At 36.3% G+C, this 26,016-nt stretch overlaps 1 protein-coding gene across 1 annotated transcript in view; it reads left to right on the top strand.

Annotated features, from left to right (window-relative positions):
* The window catches only part of LOC129246907 (ATP-binding cassette sub-family G member 4-like), a 49,676-nt gene that overhangs the window by 17,313 nt on the left and 6,347 nt on the right, over positions 1–26,016 (top strand). Inside the window, exons 2-6 of the mRNA XM_054885637.1 lie at positions 12,443–12,888; positions 23,253–23,423; positions 23,487–23,623; positions 23,707–23,852; positions 23,918–24,156. Of these exons, the coding sequence (XP_054741612.1) occupies positions 12,507–12,888; positions 23,253–23,423; positions 23,487–23,623; positions 23,707–23,852; positions 23,918–24,156 (1,075 nt within the window). The 5' untranslated portion in view covers positions 12,443–12,506. The remainder of the gene's footprint in view (positions 1–12,442; positions 12,889–23,252; positions 23,424–23,486; positions 23,624–23,706; positions 23,853–23,917; positions 24,157–26,016) is intronic.

Here is a 26,016-nt window from a genome sequence, read left to right as displayed (position 1 = left end):
GTGCAATATATACGTACGATATGTATGTATATGTAAGCAAGTCAGAAGCAAAGTAATATCACCCCTAGGTCTGTATATCTACATATATTATAGAGTCCAAAATTCGAAAATAATTTACGAGCCAATTTAACATTTGCTGCACACTGTTATGTGAAGTTCTTTGCCTAACATATTTTAATGATACCTAATTCTAACCGAATCTACATATTTCCATAAGTTCAATTCATACATTTTGGAAGAGATCGGTGCTATATATATCTTTCGATAATACTGAAAATGTCAAGTATATTTGTAAAAATACGTAGGTGTAATCACATGGAAATGCGCGCCTGGGTTCGTTAGCAAAACTTGTTTTCCCACCATATTAACGTAGAAATTCAATAACTTTGTAACCGAAAATAGAATAAATAAATTTAAAATGCTTTATTTTCGCCTCACTCACCATAGATTAAGGCTATCAAATGTTGCCATAATATTTTTCTTAGTTAAGCGAAAGTCCAATATACAACTGTAACTGTTTTTGCGGGGCTTACAAATGTAAAATCTAAATGTATATATGTATGTGTATGTAGGTGCATAAGCGAATATTACAGATATGCCGTACGTATAACCTAAACTAGTGAAACTCGTTCCTAGTTTGGTACCAATAGTATTTCATCAATGGAACCTGCTTCGCTACTCATGTTGCGGGTTTTGATGTAATAAGCCGCTGGCTCGAGTCGTTATGAGAGATTATGTGCTTTTTTCTTAATTATGTAATAAATATGAGTTAATGTCCTCATTTAATTATAAAATATAAATGGTTAAACTTACAAATATATATGCAATCAAATTAGAATGCTTACTCGTGGATATAATATATGTATGTACTATACAAATATCGGGTGTTTTTTTAAGAGCTTGAGAACATAAAATGATAATACAAAACATAAATATTGTTGGAATAAATTTTTGGTTTTATTATAATCTGGTAGATAATTTCATGGCATTTATTTTTTGAACATGATATCCGGTACAACAATCGAAAAGTCAAATTTTTGACTACTTTTTATCATGAATCTGGGCGTATTGTGGCTTAAATATTGCAATATGTAAATCGATTGCTAAGCACGCTGTATAGCAAGTTGTGTCGTCTTGTTGGAACCAAATGTCGTCGATATTTAGCTGATTAATTTTTGGAAACAAAATTCAGTCAACATGGCTCGAGGGTGCTCATCATTCACCGTAACGGCAGCTTCACCCTTATTTTTGTTCTTTCGAAGGAAATAAGGACCGATGATGCCGCACAGTGCGGCCGATTCCCAAAAAGCTGACCAAAAGTCGAAAAAAAAGTTTCTAGATAGAGTTTTTTTGTCTTTGGGTTGGCTACAGTAATGCCTTGAGTATTGAAAACCGTTCATAGCAACGTCCTGTACCCTAAGTATCCTCTGTATTTTCAGTCGCAACGTGGCCTTCGTTTAAGCATCGTATTACTGTCGATGAATAGTGAAAGTTGTACACATTTGAAAGATTTTGTAATGGAGTAAATTGAACAAAACCAAATGGAATCATCTTCGGAAGGTTAGCAAAATACGAGAAATCTTTAGTACATATCAATACCTCGACACAAAATTTTTAGCTGCAGCAATACGTAGATACATTTTTTGCAATTTTTTTTTATAAAATTTGAGTTTTCAAACTGTATAGTAATACAACGCCGTCATATGCTGCTTTGAAACCTATTAAAGGTTACTCAAAAAAGTAATGGTTACTGAATAAAACAAGATTCAGCTGCTACCACTTGCTACCTTGCGACCCCGAAAACATATAAATTAACATATAATCTTGATTATGTTCTTGAATATACGCTATTTCACGTGAGGGGGTGGCCAATAGGTGTGGAAGGGGGTGGATTTTCAAAATTTTAAGATCAAATTCGTAATCAGCGACCCCGACAACCCCCGAGTAAGAAATTTTGAATCAATTACTTAATTTTTTGAGTTTTGGCCAGCTTTTCGGGAATCGGCCGCACTGTGTGCCGCCAGCATACATATAAACCGCACATTAAGTGGATGAAGTGCTCTATAAACTTCGCGAACAGATGTATTTATTATTATTTTTTTTTTCAATTTGGAGCGTTCTTCTGGCGTTAAAACCATATTGACCAGAAATGTCAACACAGTTTGCTATTCTCAGTTGTCAAACCATAGTTCTCATGCAGCTAAAAACACCCGATATATTGTGGCTCATAAAACCAAAATTAGTGTAGGCCGACATTTCCCTCTAATTTGGGTTTAATGAGATTTGGGTGAAGTCAAAAGATAAATTTAAAAACGAAGTACTTCACCTAAACCCATTAGTCCATTTAACATTTTTAATACTTCCGAATACCTCCAAAATGAGCGGTTTAAAGGCTTCGACAGCTTCTTCAGGCGTTGAAAAACGTTGACCTCGCATTTTATGTTTAATGTTCGGAAAGAAAAAGAAATCATTAGGTGCCATTATAGTTTTGTAATTCGATCTTTGGTGTGCTCAAAAGCTCCATTGTCTTAGCCGATACGTAAAAGCTTCCATTGACTTGGTAAAAGGTGATTTGTCTTCGGCGGTTATATATATATATTTGGCGCGTACACCCTTTTTGAGTGTTTGGCCGAGCTCCTCCACCTATTTGTGGTGTGCGTATTGATGTTGTTCCCCAAATGGACCTACAGTTTCAAGCTGACTCCGAACGGCAGATATTTTTATGAGGAGCTTTTTCATGGAAGAAATACACTCGGAGGTTTGCCATTACCTTCCGACGGGCGACCGCTATTAAAAAACTGTTTTTCTTAATTTTGGTGTTTCACCGAGATTCGAACCGACGTTCTCTCGGTAAATTCCGAATGGTAGTCACGCACGAACCCATTCGGCTACGGCGGTTGGTTTTCCTTAATTATCCAAAAGCTTCTGGTAAACTTCAATCATTTGTTTGCACTCAGAATTGACTGTTTTGTTTTTCTCTAGTGGTACAGTTGCAACATGACTAGACTTTCTAAAGAAATAGGCGGTCATTTTACCATTTGCTATGAAGTGTTTCTTCCGCGAACAACTTTTCATTAAGCTCTCATTGGAACACTCATATTGTCGATTGCTGTTTTGTTCCCAGTTCATGATTCAAGATTCGTCGCCTGTTATGATGTCAAAGATGTGCTTTGAACTACCCCGACTGAACTTCATCAATATTTCTTTACACAAATCGACATAAGTCATTGTTTGGGCAATTGTCCCATTGTCCAACAAGAACAAATCTCTTTGACGACCAAATGTTCATGCAATATTGAATGTATGCAGGTCCCGCGATAAGATCTAAGACGATCTTGTTAACAATTGCCACACAGCACTGATTGTTTGTGGCACAGCAACCGTTTTTGGATGATTTTCACAAAATTCATCCTGCAAAGTTCGACGGCCACTTTTGAACTCGTTGTACCAGCGTTTCACACTGGCTATGTGTGGTGCTTTAACGCCAAAAGTCGAAACAAGTTCATCAACGCACTCCTATTTCGATAATCTATGTCGAAAATTGTAATAAACCATCGCACGAAAATTTTCTCGAGCTGATTCCATCTTTTGAGCGAGATAAATTTTTCAACTCACTGAAAAAAAAACAAATAAAGCTTGCAAGTGGTCAAACTACCAAACTTTTCGAATAAAAAAATTAAATTACATCTTTTCACACGTAATGTTGCAAAGGTGTAAAATATAAAAGACAACCCTGGTACATACATATAAAGGCGCCGAATAGATTGGTATACCGACATTTTTTTTATTGTTCGTTCAATAAACTTTTTTCTTTTGCTCGCAAAAGCAAACATGTTTTTTGCGGTAACACGTAAAAAATACTCCTACGACAATTGTTCCGCATGCAATGAAAGTGACAGCTCTCATGCAATAGTTCATCTCAAATGAAGACGTGAGGTTATGTCTGCTGATCTTGAAAAAAATCTTCAACAAAATCTGCAGCCGTTCACAATCTGTACAGCGCAATTTTTACTCTTTAGTATAGTCGAAGACATAAACATCCTTACTACTTATTTTTAGATTTGTTTTCAACTCATGAAAATAATGTTAATATTATTGCGGGCTTAATTGGTCTTTGTCGGTTATCAATAGCGATGGTATGCGGTGCAGAGCTGCACAGCCAAGGCATATCTACATAAGTACATACATATGTATGCTGTGTAATTTCAAAAGTAGGACACATTTTCTGGATTTTTATTTGTAATTAATTGTACGAATACGCAAGGGTATTTGCTCGCTGACTTAGTTTAAAAATCTTTATTTAATCTTCCAATTTTATGCGTTTCCTTCACTGTAATACCCCTCTAACGAAGTACGCTAATGCCAAGGTTTTTTTTCCCATTCTCAAAACACTTGTTAAACTAGATTTGCCAAACGGTTTAAAATCTTGCGGCCATTTACATTGAATATGCACTCGAAACGACAGTCCTGAAGGAGTTTTTTTAGTTTATTGAATAGCCAGGTAGCAAATCAGGAGATAGTAATTGGAACTGTATAGGCCGAAGTTTTAGTCAAATGATCACAAGCGTTGAATTAATTTTAATAGAACCAATTATCGGAATTTACCATTCGGAATTCAGAGAGAACGTAGGTTCGAATCTCGGTGAAAGACCAAAATGAAGAAAAAGTTTTTACTAACAGCGGTTGCCCCTCGGCAGGCAATGGCAAACCTCCGAGTGTATTTCTGCCTCCTCATAAAAAAGATATCTACCGTTCGGAGTCGGCTTGAAAATGTAGGTCCCTCCGTGTGTGGAACAACATCAAGACGCACACCACAAATAGAAGGAGGAGCTCGACCAAACATATTTATATAATATATAATTATCGTAATATGGATCCTTAAAAATCTTGAGCTCATGTAATAAAAAAAGTATCAAGCCTGCAATTAAATTTTGAACTCCTTTAGAAATTTATTATGCCTCTTCATTGCTTGTTCACAAAAAATTCTCACACCCTTTTGTCGACTGATTTTTAACAAAGCCAATAATATTAGAGCTATTTAGAACCCCAGTTGGGCCGACCAAAAAAATGCTATTGACTTGTGTGCAAATTATTCGCAGTGACCAAACTGTAAATAGTAATGTGAAATAAATAATTGCCGTTATTTATCAACGAAAGGAGCTTTAATATTTTAGAGAAATAATAAAGGGGTTTCCAATAACAGGTGTTATTTAGATTAGATTAGAGATGATTAACGATTTTTATGGCCGGAATTGGATGGTATTGATCTGAACAACGTTTATTTTCAACAAGACGGCGCTAAGTGCCACACAAGCAACTTCTTTTACGGGAAAAGTTTCCGGACCGTGTAATCTTTCGAAGAGGTAATCACAATTGGCCACCGAGATCTTGTGATTTAACACCTTGTGACTTTTTTCTTTGGGGTCAGGTGAAAGATTAGGTCTATGTCAACAGTCCAGGGTCGATTCAAGACCTCAAAGATAGAATTCGTGAGTCTATCGAGGACATAGGGCAGCCCCTTTGCAATTCGGTTATGGAAAATTTCACGAAAAGGATATTGTCCTGTAAGCGTGGTGGTGATGGTCATTAGTCGGATGTTATTTTCCACTATTAACAGCATACCTTCCTCTTTATAATGAAATAAACATCCGATCATTTATATTAAAAAATAGCATTTTTCTTTAAATATCAAAATAACACCTCTGTTTGGAAAACCCTATACCATTTCATCGATCCACTCTTGCGACTGATTTTTTGACTAGAAATCGCAATCCTATGACTTCTACCTATTCGGAAAATCGCATTTGGTCATGAAAGGAAAACGTTTTGCGTCCCTAGAGGCCATCCAAAGTCAATGACCTGAAAGACTCTTTGGAAAACTTTTAGATCGCGTATCGAGACCAGAGGGGACTATATTGAATAAATAAACTCGAAGTTATCAGAACAAAGCTTTTGTTGTTTCTATTTTAGCTCAGTCTTGTTTATTTTGGACTTCACCTTGTATGTACTAATATTTATTTGCTATCAGCGCACTTTTTTACGGCTTTGTTTCCCCTGCGCATACATTTGTACAGTCTGTCTAATAGAAGCGTGACCGGCAAAATTCTGTGTTAGAGTTCGTTATACAAATATTTAAATAGGCGTATCCTTTTCGCAATGCGCGTTGTGCAATTTGTTAATTTTGTGAGAAATTTAGAAAGCGAATATTGTTTTTACAAAGTGTGTTCCGTGTATGAAAAACGATTTGAAGCAGTGTTCCTACGCATAGTGCACACCCTAAAAGTGTATTATATTAAAATTCTGCATGACTTCGTCAAATAGCAGCCAAAATTTTCATTGATCATTAAAAATATCAAATTTTCGCGTTCTAGCCGTACATTTGAGAAGAATATCACTTCGAGTGATATCAATTCTTACAAATGTATTTGCCGACAAAAGGAAAGCGAAAAACTTCTTAGAGCCTGAAGGGAATATTTTCAATACAATAAATCGGATTTACAAAAAAATTTAACCGACTTCCATATCCCACCAACTGGCGAGTATATTTAACATATGTGCATAAGTTTGTACTTTCAAGTCAATCACTTTGATAACCCTAAATTTGTCGCTCAGTTACAGTATTTCAAAGTCATGATTTGATACTTAAACAAATAAAAACTTATGGAGTGAGCTAAATGCACAAGGCAACTTAAATTCGAATCAATTAGCCGACATGAAAATGATGCTGCTTTCGATTACAAGTTCATAATATATTTAAATGTGGTCACAAGAAATAACGGCTTAAGTAGAAAATCATATTTTCGCGAAAAGCCTCTTTTTATGCCCATATGAAATACCGAGGCCTATACGTTAATCCAATATGTTTTTATCAATAACTTTTTAAAAGACATTACCAGAAAGGTAGCGATTTTACATAGATATGGAGTTTTGTTGCGACGAATGAGTTGGCAGCCGGTAGGGCCCGGGTTCGACACGCTCGGGGGGCACGCAACACCAAATAGTGTTTTTTCTAATAGCGTTCACGCTTCGGCAGGCAATGGGAAACCTCCGAGTGTATTTCTGGCATGAAAAATTTCATGCTCTTCATAAGAAAACATTTGCCATTCCGAGGCGGCATAAAACTTGAGTGCAAGTCGATTCCCCGCTGGAGATCTTGATAGAAAAGCAGTATCGCATCTCCGCGGAATGACAAGAATCGCTTTACTCTTGAACAGCTTTGGAGAATATTTCCAACGTATTTTTAATATCAATATACCCAAAAGTACGCTTGTTGAAAAGAAGTCAAAATCATATTTTCCGTCGAAGCGAATTTTCATCTCGGCGACTTTGTTAGCAAGCAACACTACCGCATCGTGGGATCGAAAAACCGGCTCGTGGTCATTGAAAAGCCAATGCTTTCTCAGAAAATGACAGTTTGCTGTGGATTTTGGAGCGTTGACAATATTGGCCCATTTGTTCTTTGAAAATGGTACTGGAAACGAACTTTCGGCCAACAGTGAGCACTGCAAAAAAATGTTAAACGTTTTTCTCGTTTTCGCGGCCGGAAATTGGAAATATGAACTTGGATGATCTGTGGTCTCAGCAGGAGGCCATGCAGCACATGTCCCAATTGATCTTTGCGAGTCATTTCGGTAATCGTGTTATCGATGTGAACTGGCCAGCTCAGAGGTACGATTTTACGTTGTTATACCTTCTTTGTTGGCTGCCGTGAAGGACCGATAGAACGTGAATCATCTTTAACGATTGAAGCCCTTAAGATGGATATCGAGCAAGCCATTTGTGATATAGAGTTAGAAACCGTCACCAAAGTCTTTGAAAATTGGGTTAACAGGAAGCGAGCCAATCAAGACAGCTACGTGAATGAAATTGTGCTGCATAAACGAGGGGTGTGTTTGCTATTTCGAATAAGCTAACAATATATCGGGAAAATTATATTTTTGTTAGTTTTTTGGGATTTTAAAAAGAATCCACTACATACATAGGTTAGGTTAGGTTAGGTTGAAGCGGTTGTCTTGTGGGGAGCTTGCCCTATTTCTCCTAAAACCATTGTGCGCTTTTCAAAAATTTTAGAAGATCTCCTATTTCTGTGGAACTGAGATCTTCCAATTCGTTAAAAAATTGTTTGCCTAGAATAGCAAATCTCCGTCTGGATAGAGCAGGACAATGGCACAGAAGGTGCAAGATTGTCTCCTCCTCTTCCTCATCAAGACAACTTCTACAGAAGTCGTGTCCTTGCACACCCATCCTTTGGGCGTGCCTACCTATTAGGCAATGTCCCGTTATGACTGAAATCAGTGTGCTAAGATTGTGTTTATTTTGGCTTAGCAAAGATTCTGTGCGTTTAGCACTAAGAGTCGGCCACAGTTGATGGGCGATTTTGCAGGTGGCTTCATTACGCCATCTTGCGTTTGCTTTCCTTACGATTTCTTGAAGGATAAGTAGCTTACATGTTTGTAAGGGAATGCCTATGTCATTGTCTATGCACTCATCGGTCAACTTGGTGCCGAGTCTCGCTAGTTCATCGGCTCTACAGTTACCCTCAATGTCGCGATGGCCAGGAACCCATATTATCCTTAGGCGAAATGACTCATCCACTACATAGACAACCCCGCAATTTTCTTTTCGAATAACTTTTTACTATATAAAAAAATCATTTTGAGTGATGGAAATCTTTGCTTGTCTGTTTGTATACTGCAGCTGTCCAATTCACAAGTGTGCAAAAATTATAAAAATTATAACTCTTCCAATAAGGTTATTAGTTTTGCGCCACCTTGTACATATATGCATGGAATTTTATTAGTAGAATTTGGTAGATTCAATTATTTCCTAAGTTAACTTAGGTGATTACTGCCTGCAGAAACAAATGCAATAAGGAGACAAAATTCTAGCGTTCGCAGAATTTCTATTGAAAAAATTTCATTTGAAGGCAGACACTGCAAAAAGTACGCTCCTAACTAAATAAGCTGGCGATCTCTAACCTTAATGAAGGGTGTCAATGGACCCAGGCAGTTATCAGCAGGAATTTGAAATATGTAATGTAACATATATGTAATAGATATAATATATAAATTTAGAAATCTTAATGAATATGCCCACCAATGATAATGCAATAAATGATCCTATCGCCTCATTTGTTCACAAATCGTAGACAGACAGTTTGCTTTTATGAATAAAAATAAATTAGTTTGATGATCAGCTGACAAATTTTTATGACTTTATGCTTCGCCAGCCGTGATAGGAGCTAATAAATTTCGTGTATTTTCAAATGCCATGTGAAGATCGTGTGATTCTGTCTATTATTTTGTTTTATTATGATAATAAAAAATCAGACTATTTTAATAGTCGCATTGTGGCTGACGTTCTCTTGCCGGTAGGTAATTTAATGCGCGAATTGATTGACTAAATGCTTCTTAAACAAAAAAGTGTTCATGGGAATGGAATACTCGACTCATATTGAAATGCACATAATCATAAACATACATAAGTATACATTTTGCTTTAATAGAAAAAATTAAGTTCTGGTAGCATAAGCAATGTTGGTACTGGTTAGAAGTGAAAAAGGAGTTTTGCTATGTGACCGCAAAAACAATAAATTTCGTAAAACAATATCATACAGGTTTTCACCTCGGTTCTTAAGCCTTCCGCACGCCGTTGAGCTTTCTTGTAAAGGGGTTTTTTAGCTGCATAAGAACTATCGATATCGATAACTATGGCTCGACAGCTGAGAATGGCAAACTGTGTTGACCTTTCTGTTCAGCAAGGATTGGCAAGTCATCATGAATCGTTTAACGTCAGCACAATGCTTCCAAATTGCCGAAGTGTTGAAGAAAACGCCGAAATGTCTATTCGTTGTCGTTTTTAACTTGTGGTCCTTTGCCCTTCGATTACGTGGAACATTTTTCATAAGGATTTTGGCGTACGTGCCTATCGTGCAAGATTTGAAATCAAATGACCATCGTTTGCGTCGCATTTTTGCTGATTAGGCTCAGTTAGATTCATTAGTCAGATTTATTGGAAAAAGTAGTCAAAAATTGGAATAGCAAGTCAAGCTCTTCGCAAACGCCCGATATAATTTTCGGTCACTTTTCTTACTGGCGACCATCTGAGGCTCTTCGAACACATTTGCTTCGATCTCCCTTTTCTTCTTTCAGAAAACATAACTCGTTTTCTTTTTCAACTTCTGATCACGGTTGCCATTTTGGTTCAAATGCACCAAATTTGGTACCAATATCGAACGTTCAAGGGAACAAGTAAGTTTGATTCTCTATCCTCTCCAATTGATCTGCAACAGTTCATTATCTACAATCATTTTATAGATGTGCGGAAATTACCTTTCTCCCCAGAAAGAAGGGAGGGATAGTTTTTGTGGTCACACCACTCAACGCAGTAGCTGTAATTGCGAAGGCATTTTGAATCCTACCTCACTCACCAAAACCCTATTTCTAAGCCTACCAGGCCTATTTCTAAGCCTTCGACTACCTCTAAGTTATTTGAATGCATTGTGAAAAATAAGAAGTTTTTTTTGCGGTTAAGCTTAATTTGTCCCAAACAGAGCGGCTGCATCCCTGGTAGATCGAAAGTTTCAAACTTGACTGTTTTCTCAGAAGGTTGCATATCAGCTTCGATGTTGTATATGTATATACAGAATTCTCTAAGGCTTTTGACAAATTTTCGCATTCAATCTTTGTTAAAAAATTAGCATGGCTTGCCTTCCATTCCATTTTTCTCCATTAGTTGGAGTCCTACCTCTTGAATCGTAGATGTGTGGTTGTTGTTGACAAACATCAGTCATATTCTTTTATTGTATCAGTAGTATTTTGGTTCCGGCGACCGCCGTAGTCGAATGGGTCGGTGCGTGACTACTATTCTGAATTCGGAGAGATCGTAGGTTCCGTGCATGAAAATCAAATAATAGAAACAGTTTTTTCTAATAGCAGTCCAAGTGTATTTCTGCCATGAAAAAGCTCCTCCTAAAAATATCGGCCGTTTGGAATCGGCTTGAAACTGTAGGTCCCTCCATTTATGTAAGAACATCAAGACGCACACCACAAATAGGAGGAGGAGGAGCCCGACCAAACACCTAACAGAAGTATACGCGTCAATTATTTTAGTATTTTGGGTCTTATGAAAAACTTTATTTCATATGCCCAAGATTAAAACTAGAATTGAACGTATCCAAAAAGTTCTTATTGGCTTTGCTGTACGTTCCCTTTTTTTATGACTCATCAAATTGAAATTGATATTTGAAAAAGGCGAGCCAAGAAGCCCCAAGAGAATGGGACTAAAACACTCAGGCTAAAAAAGCCCATTGTATTCAAAACTCTGGAAAGTAGAAGAGTAGATAGTCAAGAAGAAAAGGAGAAAAGTGACAGAGAGAGAGAGAGAGATAGGATAAATCAGCGATAGAGATAGCTAGTCCCATGAGAATTTTCTAGATTCGTTGGCAAATCTGAAAATATCTTCAAGTTTGAGAGAACGAATTTTACTCATTCTCATGATATCGGAACCCAAAACTCGTAGTCTTGCTTTAGCAAAGACAGGACACTCACAGAGAAAATGCTCAGTGTTATCCGGCTCCTCTAAGCAAGAGGGTTGTCAATGATTCCAAAGGTGGTCATATGCTGACCCCAAGGGTTGTGTCCTGTAATAATAATATAAAAGAACTCATGCCCGCGTACTATTCTAGATGTCCGCTTATCAGATTGAAATCTCAGCAGTCTCGGCGATCTATTTTTCCTATATCCTTCGTCTTTCGGCTTTATTAAACGTGTTGTGGATTGCCCCTCCCCTCTTGAGCGAAAATATCGAATTTTTAAAAAGTTTTGTTTTTCAAAAAGAATATTAAAATTATAGAGTTTCAGGAAATATTTGTTTTTCATACATCGATATTGTTTCTTGTATATATGTATGTATGTATGTATTGACTTAGAGATAATTGTACATAATTGAAATTACGCATGCGATTGTCGCACTTAAGGGGTCTGGGCGACAATAACAATTTATTCGTTATATTCGTGTGCAGTTAAACTACATTAGTGGTGAGCAGATTAAATAAGTTGTAATACTTTATTTATTAATTTCTTATTATTGTAAAAGTTTTAAATAATGGAAATAGAATTTATTAAATAAAGGCATACAAATGTTTACACAGAATGTGCTCATGCACATTCATACATACATATATATGTGTATTTACATTTGCCTCATTGTTTGCTGATTGACGCACTTCGATACTTTACTCTATATATTTATACTTTTTAAAAGTTCTCATTACAATCGTACTTTACAATCAATTATTTTTTGTATAATAAATATTATCGTTTATAAACACATATACATGCACACATAGTACATAGCCATAAACATGTTTACATACTAGACAACGTATTTGCTGATATTTATTACAAGTATTTAATTAATATATAATTGTTCATTACTTCAGTTCCAAAGTTGGCGAAGATCACTAGAATCTATCGGACGTATCAATTTAAGTGAAACGTGCATAAATGCTATCGGCTCGAGAACAGTTTTTCACGTCTTCCACTATGCCAACATCGGCATTGGGGCTGGGCATTGAAGTCGTTGATGAACAACGGACAACTCCTGTATATAACTCAACAACAGTGCCAATGGCCAATGTGAATGGTTGGAGAAATGGCGGAAGTGGTTTTGCTTCTACGGTTCCCACCAATACTGCCTCACAAACGCCCGAGACCCATATGGAGCAACACCAGATGAAATCGCTGCCGCCGAAAGGCAATAACAGTAATGGTTGTAACGGAATTGAGAAACACAGTGATGAACCTTTTTCGAATTTGCCTTCACGCCAGCCTGTCGATATAGAATTTAAAGAGCTCTCACTCACCGTACAAATGGGCTTCGGAAAAGGTAAAAGGGGGGAAAAACTAGATAATAAGTATAAGTGAAATATGTGTTAGTAAACAGAAAATTAAAAGAAAAATCTCTTAAACAATATTTCTTTTGAAAGTGGAGTGGAATGGAGTGGTTCATTCACAAAATTTTTGTTAATATTCACATGAAAATCAATACATCACGAAATATGTCTGTAGTGAAACACACCACGAAACTAAGAACATTTTGAGCAGAGAAAGCGTGACTAAATGTGCGTTCGTATACTTCGGTGACTACTGTCTCTATATAAGAAATGTTGAAGGATCCATTTTTGATACCTTTGTTTAAAAATTTATATAATCATTATTTAAATACGTCACATTTAAATATTTAAACTCCTTTTTTGAGTATACCGTTCTCCCGATTTCAATGTAACATGCACCGATTTCAAAGAAACATCATCCCTTAGTGCAGAAATTTTAACCCCAACATGTAGGTGACATGGCATCTGACATCTGACACCAAAAGGTGAAAACCAATATAACTTTAAAACCAATTAAGCTAAGAATCTGAAACTTGGCACGAATATATGAATTATATATATATTGGAAAAAGGGGCGTGGAACTTTCCATACAAATTGAAATTTCCAAATCGCTTTTCTCCGGCACCACAAAATCTAAGTTAATGAAATTTGGCACAGTTACGCAAATAATCAATACCTGTCTTACGGTCAAAAGTGACAGTTATTGGAAAAGGGGACGTAACACCTTCCATGCCAAGTGAAGCCTTCATATAGCTTTTCTCTGGAACTAAAATTTTATACAGTTACATAAATTACGAATGCCGTATTTAAGGCGAAAAGCATTAGACATTGGAAAATGGGGCGTGGCAACTCCCATAAAAGCTTAAATCTCTATAAAATAAATTAATCAAAGGAAATTTCAAAATCTTGAAACAATTTTTATGTAAAAAAATTTACATACATATTTTATAACAGGAAAAATTAAGAGAATGCGTTTGAGCTTAGGAATACCAAAGCAACTCTCTCCCATACCGAGTTTCTTGGTATTTGCCTAAATAATCATTATACAATAATTACATAGAGGTGTAGTATAGTTCAATTGAAATTGGATAAAAAAACTACTACTTAGAGAATTATTATTAGTGGAATTTCGACCACGGGCGATGCTAGTATATTTTACACATATGGTCATTTTCACGGTAACGGACGCGACATTTGTACGCTTTTAAGTGCGTCCAAAACAATGAAGACAAAGTAAAAGTTGATATATGTATATTGATATTGTTTTAAAGGGCTGACGGAGTGCTAGATTTTAATATATACGGGAAAGATCTTTTACAAATAAGTACGTAGTTATAAGCAATTATAAAGTGATACGCATTCAGAAATATACAAAATTCAGCAAATTAAGGATTTTTTTATGTATACAATATATATGTTAACAAATGCGAACAGATGACTGTTATTCGTAGGTTTATGAAATATGATAATTTTCTCTTTGTTTTTTTTAATTGAGTATAGAAGAAATACGGACGCGACATAGCGGACGCGAAAAAATTTTCCATGAGCTAGGAAATAGAATTTTTTTCATTATAACACTTCAATTTTATTGAAAATAAAAACTCAAGTAATATTACAGTAAAAACGACTTAAAAAATTAAGAAGAAAGTTATTAGTTTTTAGGATGGTCTATTTTAATTGTTTTCTTTAATGAATAGGCCGTCCGAGCAACTTCATTACATTTACTGTCGAAATATGAAAACCAATGCATACTTTTAACTCCTTTGATATTTAGAACATTTTGCCATAACTCTGACAGTTGATTAGAAAAACTATCAATTTGTGTTCCAGAGATATACAAAATTTTAACTCCATCAATGTTGTTCTTAGCACATTCATAGAAGCATAAGGCATCACCGAGAATGATATTTCTTGCTTTAACGATTTGCCAGACTTTTCGTTTAACTACGTCACCTATTCCGTCTACAGCACCTTTGCCATGTGAAGTGGCGAAAAAATTCCACTCTAAGATTCCGCAATGAAATTCAGCTGCAAGTCTTGGAATACTAGAAAGAATAAATTTATTTTTGAATTGGGAAGTGCTTCCATCAGAGAAAATATAAATGCTGGTAACTCCTTTGTACTGGTTTTGTAAGATATTGATAATTTTGGAAATAAAGCAGTAAACGTTGAATTTACTGTGAGTCAATCTATCACTGATAACAGCATAGGACTTGGTTTCACCAAGAACCCAAGCTACGCACGTAAACACTGTTACTTGGTTATAACTAAAGTGGGCATCTTTAATTTCGTTTTGGCATGTCAAGCGATAATTTTCAGCAAAATCAACTTGAATAACAATTTCATTAGCTGCTAAATTTTTCTTTTTAATTTCAAAGTAAGTTTGTTGGTGACGTTTAATAAAACAATGCATTTTAAAAGCTGGTAGCTGAATCTCTACATCATGAATTAAGTCGCTTAAAGGACCAATAGTGTAGTTTAAAGTTATGCGATCGTATACTTTTCTCCACTGTTTCCATTTGAATTGCGTATCAAATTGATTAATAAACTGTATTGGAACTAGATCGTCTTTAATATCGCGTACACAGCTGTCACAAGTATTAGCCATGCACTTTTCATTCATAACGTCGCAGCAAACTGATGTAAGAAATAAATCAGCTTTGGCAGGAATCTACGGTATAATCTTTGTACAGCCTTCTAGTAAAAAATAAAATTTGCATGGTACTTACAGATTTTTTTTTTTTTTTTATTATTAGTATTTTCATTGCAACTAGTATAACATTACATAGGTATATATACTAACGAGCAATTTTTGTAGAGTTTTGTTACAACAAATAATTTGAGTTAATCCTCAGCAAAATACAATTCATACTTTAACTGATTTTTATTTATTTATTAGTTTAAATCTAGAGGTTTTTTACGTTTGAGCCTTCGTTTCCATTTTGCATTATCGTTAAGAATCAAGGCTTCATTGTTCACATGCTTGCTTAGTCGCTCTGCGTGCGACTTTGCAAATTTCTTTATGGTTGCCGTAACCGAATCAATATTAAGGTCACGTTCTAGGTCTTGCGTCCTAATATACCATGGAGCGCAAACTGCATGCTTGAGTGCCTTAGTCTGAAATCTTTGTATATGCGCTGTATTACTATAGCTGGTGCATCCCCATAGCTGAATCCCATAGGTCCAGATAGGTTTGAGAACTTGTTTGTAAAGCAGTATTTTATTGTGTGCGGATAACGCTGATTGCTTACCCATTAGCCAATGCATATTTTGGAATTTATGGTACTTACAGATACACATATTGTGTCGTAAATTATTGATTAACTGAATGTAAGTTGGCTTCTATAAAATTTTAATCTTGTGCAATCTCTACGACTTTATTTAAAATTTAAGGTTCGCGGTAACGGACGCGACGAATTTCAAACACCAATAAGTTTTATTAATCGTTTTTGTCGAGAGTCAGTAGCTACTTTTCTTAAGTGAAATAAGTTATTTGCTTAAAGTCTGAAAGCAATTTATACTTCAACACTTTTTGCACTAATGAGAACAATAAATGCTATTTTTCGGTAACGGACGCGACATACGAATATAAGCAGAAGTAATAAAAAAAAACTACCGTTATTCGATCTCCACTAAGTCTCTCTGCTTGTTAAACATTATGTGACTATCAGTAGAAGATTTTTAAATTATAAAAACATCATAGTATGGTTTTGAATAAGGGAATATTACAAGGACAAAAGTTGGTATATTTGGTCAAAAGAGTTAGATTTGTGTAAATTTTGTATATTCGTTGTATATTTCGGCTCAAAATTAAAAGAAAAGAAAAATTCTTTTATATTTATAAAGTAAACACATTTAAGATTTATTATTCATCAACAAAAAGTTTTCAGGAACAGTTTGAGTTTTGCACTCGTGGTTGACCTTTTTGTGAAAATGCCCATATGTATACCCAACGAAGCCAAAAAAAAAATATAACTAGGCGAATCTAATAAAGGTGCTAGCAGTAGGCCAGCTAATTTGTTTTTTTTTTTTCTTTCTCCGTGTACATTCGGATGTCAGCTCAAAATGACATGACGAAAAGCCGTTCAATTCGCACCATCGTCTATGCTTCTAGTACCTACTTTGTAATTTTTAATTTGAAAATTCAAATTTTGTAATGCATTTAAATTCAAATTTTGTAATGAAATTAAATTCAAAAGTTATTAAGAACATTTTATATATTAATTTTTCCAACATGACAAATAAATTGATTTGTTTTCTACTTTGGTGTGACATTCCATCAAATGTTTTTATTGGCCTAGTGCCACCCTCTTTAATGAACTCGCTTTGCCTTTACATTTTTCATACAAAATTTAGCAATGCTGTGGTCAATTGAGATAAGAAACTGATGCAGGTGAATAATACTCGCAATATAATTTTTTTTATCTGTAGGGAATCATTGGCTATTTTTCATTTGACTAATATGTACATACATATATAATCGGTCGATTACCAAGAATTCGAATTTTATCTTATGAAGCCATAAAATGTAATTTTTAAGAGTTAGTATTTTTTTATTGACTTCACAAACCCAAAGAAAAGAATTTCTGAAGAATGATTTCAAAATTTCACAGAAGTAATAATTGCTTGATTTCGCCGAAACGGCGAAAATTGACTTTTTGAGAACCAATTTTGGGGTGAATGCACTGATTTCTAGGGCATGTGCGGCTTTAAAATTGTTTTTCAATTCTTCTGGTGCTGATTTTACATGGCCGTACAGGAACTTAATCCACCATTTTAAATCGTTTTTTCTTAGTAATTATTACACTATTACATATTAGCCTAACATAGTCTGTAAGAATGTATCCATTCAAAGACCTTCTATACCAATAAAAAAATACATCTTGTAATCTGTCTATAATGGCTATTGCAATAATTTTAAAATCAAACTCAAAAGTTATTCTTCCATTTGTAGATACTTGGAATATTGAACATTTTTTTCTCTATTTTTTAGTCTTGTCTAAACATTTACCTACGTTTTACAAGTTTCTACAATTCTCCATCTCCAATATTTGCTTCTCCAATTCCAAAAAATTAGCAGCACTTAATACATTTGAACAAGGACTGTTGGAATCATTATATGCATACATATATATAAATATATAGTTGGCGCGTACACCCTTTGTGGGGGTTGGGCGGTTCTCCTCCTCCTATTTGTGGTGTGCGTCTTGATGTTTTTCCACAAATGGAGGCAGATATTTTTATGAGGAGCTTTTTCATGGCAGAAATACACTCGGAGGTTTTGCCATTGCCTGCCGAGAGGCGACCGCTATTAGAAATATGTTCTTCTTAATTTTGGTGTTTCACTGAGATTCGAACCTACGTTCTCACTGTCAATTCCGAATGGTAGTCACGCACCAACCATTCGGCTACGGCGGCCGTGAATCATTAGAGCGCATTAAAGTTTTTCCTGCATATGTCAGTGATACGGATATTGCGCACAGACATCCAAAATGCGAAAAATGCTTTTGTATCAAATCACTCTGTATCAATTAAAAAGGCTAATGGCTTGTGATTTAACTCTTACTATAATAAGTGTGAAACTGAAAATTTCTATAGCTTCTGAAAAACTTGAAGCTATTAAAAACTCGACGAAAATTCAATTTTCTTACCTTCAAACCGCTTTGACCTTGTTTAAGGGTAGAAAATAATCTTATAAGAATTCTTTTTTTGAATTTTTTTTTGGTTGATTTGATTATATTATATGTATTTGGATATAACTTCAAATCTGAAACAAACTAGCAGCCGGGGCTTGAGCTATATTGAAACTTTTAAGTCTCCAGCACATTAATAAGTTGCATAAAACTCGATAGCAAAGCTACTACTGAAATCTCAGGCAAGGTAGGTAGGTAAATACGTAGAAGTGGCAGTCGTTACCGATCCATTCTGATATCACAGTAGCGGCTTACCTGCTATTCCTCGTTAAACCACTTTGTGTTAAGTGCAAACCCATTGACCTGGTTGACATTTACATCCCTAAAGTCATCAGAGCTAAAGTATCTAAAAGTAACCCTAGTGGCATGCCACGCCTCATTATTGCAGCTTCTGTAATAGTCGAAATGAGGTTCACTTTTTGAGCATGTTGACCTACGAGACAGTGGCCTGTGATGAAAGCAACTAACTTAGAGAAGTTTTTCCTTGACCGATTGAGGAGGAGCGCATTTGAGCGCCTGATGTCCCATGCTGGCCAAATAATTTTTGTAGCGTTACATGTTGGACTATCAATCCTCCTCTTGTTGTCTGAAGTATAATATTTTGTAGTTGTATCACGCAGTTTGTCGGTTGAGAGGGCTAACGACCATATTCATATCAAGAGGGAGGCGAGTGATAGTGCCCTCACTAGCTAATGCGTCTGCCTTACAATTTCCTTGTTTGTTACTATGCCCTAGCATCCATATCAAATGGATGCGGAAATATTCTGCCATCTTGTTAAGAGATGTCCGGCATTTGCGAGCAATGATGGAATTAGTAACAACCCCACCAAGAGATTTAATCGCTGCTTGGCTATCAGAATAAATGTAGATTTCTTTAATGGTGGTCATATTTTTGACTAACTAGACATCTACCCCATTAATGGCAAGAATTACAGCCTAAAATACGCTGCAGTGATTAGGAAGTCGGCCCGTCTTCAAACGCTTACTTTTAGCTTCTTACAGTAGACGACAAAGCCAACTTGATCCTCAAGCTTTGAGCCATCAGTAAAGAGCCATAAGCAATTTTGTCCGACCAAATATACGTAAAGCCACTTACGTTTAGCTGGAATTCTAGTACTAAATAACGGTTTAAAATATGTTCATCCAAACAAATCTCGGATAAAAAAGGCGATCTGATATACCTAAACGTGGAAAAAAGAAAAGTCAATACATTCTTCAGTAAGAAGATGAAAGAGAAGAGTCGAAGCAGGTGGCTGAGAAAAAGGTGCACTGTTATGAGCTTGCTGAGTTTACGTGCAGCAGGCCAAAGTTCACAAAGAGCTGTAGAGCCAAAAGATGATGATGCTTATAAATCTAATATATCATAGTATGAAATGCAACACCAAAGCTGTGCAACCAAAGATTCCCTTCTAACGGGTGATTTTTTAGCTATTATCTTTTTAAACAATTGGTTTAAACAGCTGACGCACGTTTCGTGTTTTGTTTCACTGTCAAATGTTGATAAAATCATTAAAATCGTAAAGTCGGACCTGCATGAGCGATTTCTTCTATTTGATCCTATTGGCAGTAGAAAGATGAATACATTCTATGCTAAATTTCTTGTTATGCATTTTCACGTATTTAAAAGTGTTTGTGCATATTTGTATAAACATACGTACATATACTACACTATACTGCACTTAATTGAGCTCCAATAATAAAATATGAGCAAAGCTATATTATAATTTTCAGAAACAATAAATTCAGGCACATAAACGTATGTAGGCAAATAAATATGAATTACATATGTTTATACATATGTATATATGGGGACCCGTACATACTTATCATCGCAGGTGAATACTTCATAACTTTGATGTGCTCTGAACTTTGAAACCAATTAATCGCCTGTCTTACTGTCCGTAAGCTGCAAGATTTCGATTACTTACTTTAATGTAGGTACGAGCATACTTTTATACTTTCGCTTGCAATTATTAATATAAAATTTTTTCAAACGCAGCACTTATTTCTGAATGCAAGTGGCTGTATAGTTTATAAATACCTATTCAGTGAAAATCTGAACTAGGGAACCTAAACTAAATTTTTGTGACGCACTTTGAATATAAATACATACAAGTAAATAAGTGGCTTAGATAGCTTCTAGCCATGGGATCTATTTATAATCCCATTTTTAAACTAACTAACAATTAAAATTTGTTTTGTAAACTTGTTTGAAAATTTAATTCATCTGTTTATCGCTTCTGAACATAGCAGGGTATGTAAAACTTAGATTACACATGTCGACCTCGACGTTTAATTCCACATGGCCCTGTTAGCAATTTAAAAAAAGTAGCATTTATAACATTTATTTATTTTATAACATTTATATTTACTTTTTTGTTAGCTCACATTCATTGAAATGGTTTTAAATCAATGAATTTCATCGGGTATGGGAATAAGTTTCCGTCTTTTCTTAGCCAAATCTACGAATTATTTATACTATGTAAAGTATGTATGTACCACTGGAAGCTACAACTTTACTCCATCTTTCAGGCAGCATACGGATTCCTCTGACGAAAAATTCAAAATTCTAGTTCTTTTGACTTGATCCGTTCATTGAGCCAGTTTGCGATGCTCTCGTAAGAAGTAAACCGCACTCCGCACCGTATTCCGAAGGTGCAATGTCTGGGGAATATGGAGTGGTGGGGCAAGATTTCCCAATTTAGTCCCTCTAAATATTTCTGGACGGATTTACCGATTTAGCAACGTATGGCCTGGCGTTGTCGTGCAGCAAAATCAGTTTGTCATGTCTACCGTCCCATTCCGGCCGCTTTTCTTTGAGAGCTCGATTCAAACGCATTGGGCAGCAGTGGGTAACGATCGCCAATGATGGTTTCAGATGGTTTAAGGAGTTCATAATAGATGGCACCCTTCTGATCCCGCCAGATGCACAACATAACGTTTGAAGCATGAATATCTTTTTCGCTGTCGATGGACCTGGTTAACACGTTCCCTGTCCGCTGAGCCACATATGGTTCAGTAAATATGCGCCTGATATGCACTGATACGTTCCTGAGCCATATGTGCGTCAGGGGGTATGTGAACCAAATGTGTTTCATGAACGTGCAGAAGCAAAAATGTCCCTCTACGCTCATGGACCATATGTGTTTCAGGTAGAAATACCCTACATCCGTTTTTTTTTTTAATTATTATTATTACTAAAGCTATCCTATGACTACAAAAAAAAAACAAATTATTCAAAAAACCCTGTTGGACTTGTCGATCAATTTTGCATTTTTGTATTGGGACAGGGAACGTGTTAACCAGACAGGCTTCAACATTTTCGGTGCTTCGGGTTATCAAAACAGATCCATTTGTCATCGCCAGTGACGATGCGATACAGAAAACCTTTTATCTTCGGCCATTCAAGAAGCATCTCACACGTCACCAAACGTCTCTCGATATCCCTCTCCTTCAATTGATGTGGCACCCAGTTACCTGCTTTCTGGACTATTCGCATCGCGCGAGACGTTTATTGACGGTTGATCTGTCAACATCCAACTCTTTGGACATATCATCAAGGCGATATGGCGATCTTTATCGGTCACGTCGAAATTGCGTCTTTGGAAGCGTCGAAACCACTCTTTACACGTTGTATTTCATGGAGCGTGATTACCGTAAATATTGATCAATATACGACACGTTTCAGCTGCACTTTTCTCTAAAAGGTAATAATGAAGCATGACTTCCCGCAAGTGCTGTTTTTTCGGGACGAACGTAGACATTTTTGGCGTTAAATAAAAAAGGATCTTTACGATTCAAACGAATATCAACTACTACGATCGAGACCTCACATATACACCTTCAAATCACCAGTATATTACTAGAGCGAACACAAAAATAGTATCAGCAGCGATACTTCTTTCACAAGGGCGGAAACTTATTGCCATACCCAGTAAAAATAGGCCTTTGTCAGCAACTCGTAAAAATAACTCTTAAGTTCACTGAAAAAATCTGAAATTAGTCGGCATTTTGGTTAGGTTATGTTGAAGCGGTTGTCCACTATGGGACACACTCAGGCTCATAGCCCATTGTAATGCCGCGTGGTCAACTTCTCCTTAGCTCTTCTAAAACCATTGGGTATTTTTTTAGAATATCCCTGATTTCCACAGTACCGAGATCTTCCAATTCATAAAAATTGTCTACCTAAAATGGTAAATCTACACCTGAATAGACCAGGACAATGGCACAGGAGGTGCGGGCTCGTCTCTTCCTCTTTCTTATCTAGATAATTTCTGCAGAAGTCACTTAGTTGCAGGCCTATACTCTGGGCGTGTCTGCCTATTAGGTAGTGCTCTATTATAACGGAAATCAGTGCGCTAATACTGCTTGTTTTAGCTTAGCAAAGGTTCTGTGCGTATTAGCATTGAAAGTCGGCCACAATTATTGGGCGATTCTGCTTTCCTCAAAAATAATTTGTTTACAGACCTGTAAGGGTATACTTATGCCCTTGTCTGCATACTGATGAGTCAACTTGGTGCCAAGTCTCGCTAGTTCATCGGTCCTGCAAATACCCTCAAAGTCACATTGGCCAGGAACTCATGTTACGTTTAGGCTAAATGACTCATTTCCAAATATTTCTAGTTAATTAAATAAGTACATTTCTTGATTTTTATATTTTCAGGAGAGAAAGAGATTTTACACAATGTTTGTGGAAAGTTCCCCGGCAGTCAGCTAATTGCGATTATGGGCCCCTCCGGCGCGGGAAAGTCAACATTACTTGATGCATTATCCGGCTTTAAAACAACAGGCGTTGATGGTTCTATCCTCCTTAATGGCCGGCGTCGAGACTTGCGTAAGTGAACATTACAATTATCCATAATTTTTTTAACGAATCAATTACCTTCTTGTTCTTCAGCTTCATTTCGCCGTATGTCCTGTTATATTACACAAGATGATCGTCTGCAGCCGCTATTAACAGTGAATGAGAATATGCACATAGCGGCGGATTTGAAATTGGGCCCAAATGTAACCTATGAGCAGAAGGAAGGCAGGGTTAGTTGAGTGCAAAAAAAAAAAAAAAACTAAGAAGATTCAATATTTTTGTATATTTTTTGAACTCTCATTTGGATACGTAGATCGAGGACATTTTGCTATTGCTCGGCTTGTATGAACATGACCAAACAATGACAATGCGACTCTCAGGTGGGCAGAAAAAGAGGCTCTCTATTGCAATGGAATTGATAAACAATCCGACAGTGATGTTCCTTGATGAGCCTACAACGTAAGCGAAAAAATCTACTGAGGCAACGTGCATACTTATCTTTGTATTTTTGTTTGTTTGTATAGTGGTTTGGACAGCAGTTCCTGTACAAAGGTGTTGGAGTTATGCAAGAAGTTGGCACAACAGGGAAGAACCATCATTTGTACAATCCATCAACCAACAGCCAAACTTTTCCAGATCTTCGATCAAGTTTACGTACTCTCAGCTGGTAATTGTGTATACCAGGGAGGCGCAGAGAGATTAGTGCCATTTCTACAAAATGTTGACTTGCCATGCCCTGTATACCACAACCCCGCTGATTACAGTAAGTTTTGATTCATTAAAAAAAAACACACTGAATAGAATCACAGACTTATAATAAATACTGTCCAAAACATTTGGATTTCCCAACCCCGCGCAATGGGGATTTTTCCACAAATTTTGTACAAAATTCCTAGAATAAATGTAAATTATCATAAATGATTTTGGATGAGATTGCATAGGCCCGAATTTCAAATTTTATTTGGAAATCTAAATACTTGCCGTGAAATTTCGTCAAACTTTTGTTTTTCTTAGAGAAGTACGCTATCGAGATGGGTGGACAAAAGAGTTATACCACAAAAAACTATACATACTCCGCGCAAATAATGCATTCAGGAGAATTTGCCTTTATTTAAAAAAATGAATACACCAACGAAATACTGAAAAACACAAATATTTATTCCGATAATAAAATTTAAAATTAAGTATTTTGAAGTTATGTAAAAAATGAAAAAAGTATGCGAACACAGAAAATCACATAAACTCTATAAAAAATTACTTACAATTAGTACATATTTATTATATAATAAATTCAAATGGTTCAGTTAGTCTCTGCTAGGGCCTCTCCTTGCCTCTGCTAGTGCCCTTAACTGATTTTACATGAAAAAAATAGTTGTTGTGTTGTTTCGGTTGTTATTTGGTTCCATTCGCGTGGCAGACCACACTTCAGTTCCTGTTTGTTGTTACAAGCTATTTTGCATATACGGGATTTTAATACACCCTATAGAACATTTAAGGAGTTGTGGTCCGGTGATTGGAGTGGCGAATAGAATTCTATTGGCACTTTATAAAGCAAATATTCTTTTACTATATGGAATGTGTGCTTGCGATTTTATTCTCCTGTTGGAAATATAATTAGCCGCTCAGACTCAATTTGCTTGCTGATTATTTCAAATTTCCTTTCCCAATTCCCAGTCCATAGTTGTATCTAACTCCAATTACCCCATTCACACGTACCCCATTCGCTGACGTACAGTCCATCTCTTTTGTTTGACAATTGGCATACAATTTTTCAGTTGCTGCGCTTCATTCGCTTTGCACCATATTTTCTGTTGTCCATCACAACCGAATAAATTGAATTTACTCTCACCACTAAACAACACATTCGTCCAGAAATCAGTCGATTTGTTGGTATATTTGAGTGCGAATTCAAGCCGTTTGTTTTCGTTACTTTTTCGGTACTCGTTTTGTCTCTCAAAACACTTCGTACTATTCTGACAATTACCGAACTTTCTGGTAGAATTTTCGGGCGTTTTCCTATTGGCTTGCACCACAAGATCCTCGCACTCACGTATTTCGGCCTCTCTAATACTCATTCTGATAAGACGTCTTTCTACCTTTTTTAGCTCCCGGCCATGTTGCGCCCAATCGCAACGTGGCTCTATCCTTTCTTTCCCCGTCGTACCATTTGTTTTTTCGTGATCGCCAAAATCCGATTTATTCTTCGGCGGTGGTACATTCTTTGCATAGTTTTTTGCTGCTCAAAGTCGTGTGCGTATTTTGATTACAACAAGATAATGATCCGAGTCGATGTTGGGTCCGGGAATCTCAAGTACATCTACAATACTAGAAGCGTGTGTTCCATTTAACGTAAGCCACGTTTGGTATACTTTTTTGTGCTGGAATCTGGTGCCGCAGACTACCATGTTTCGAGCTCCAGCGAAGTCCATCAGCCTCACTCCGTTACCGAATGGTTCGTTGTGCAGGCTGAATTTCCCGACTGTGGGACCAAAAGTCGACAAGCACGATTTGTTTGTCGGGTCGCGGCTTTAGGGAGAGCTGGCTATTTAAATTGTTAGGCAGCGTTCTGAGGAGACGCTAGTATATTCTGAATTGTCTCCAGTTTGTCGGCACTATTAGCGAA

This window comes from Anastrepha obliqua, chromosome 5 (assembly GCF_027943255.1).
Source record: "Anastrepha obliqua isolate idAnaObli1 chromosome 5, idAnaObli1_1.0, whole genome shotgun sequence".
Classification (NCBI taxonomy): Eukaryota; Metazoa; Arthropoda; class Insecta; order Diptera; family Tephritidae; genus Anastrepha; species Anastrepha obliqua.
The sequence above is the reverse complement of the archived record's forward strand: the minus strand, read 5'-3'. Positions and strand labels throughout refer to the sequence as shown.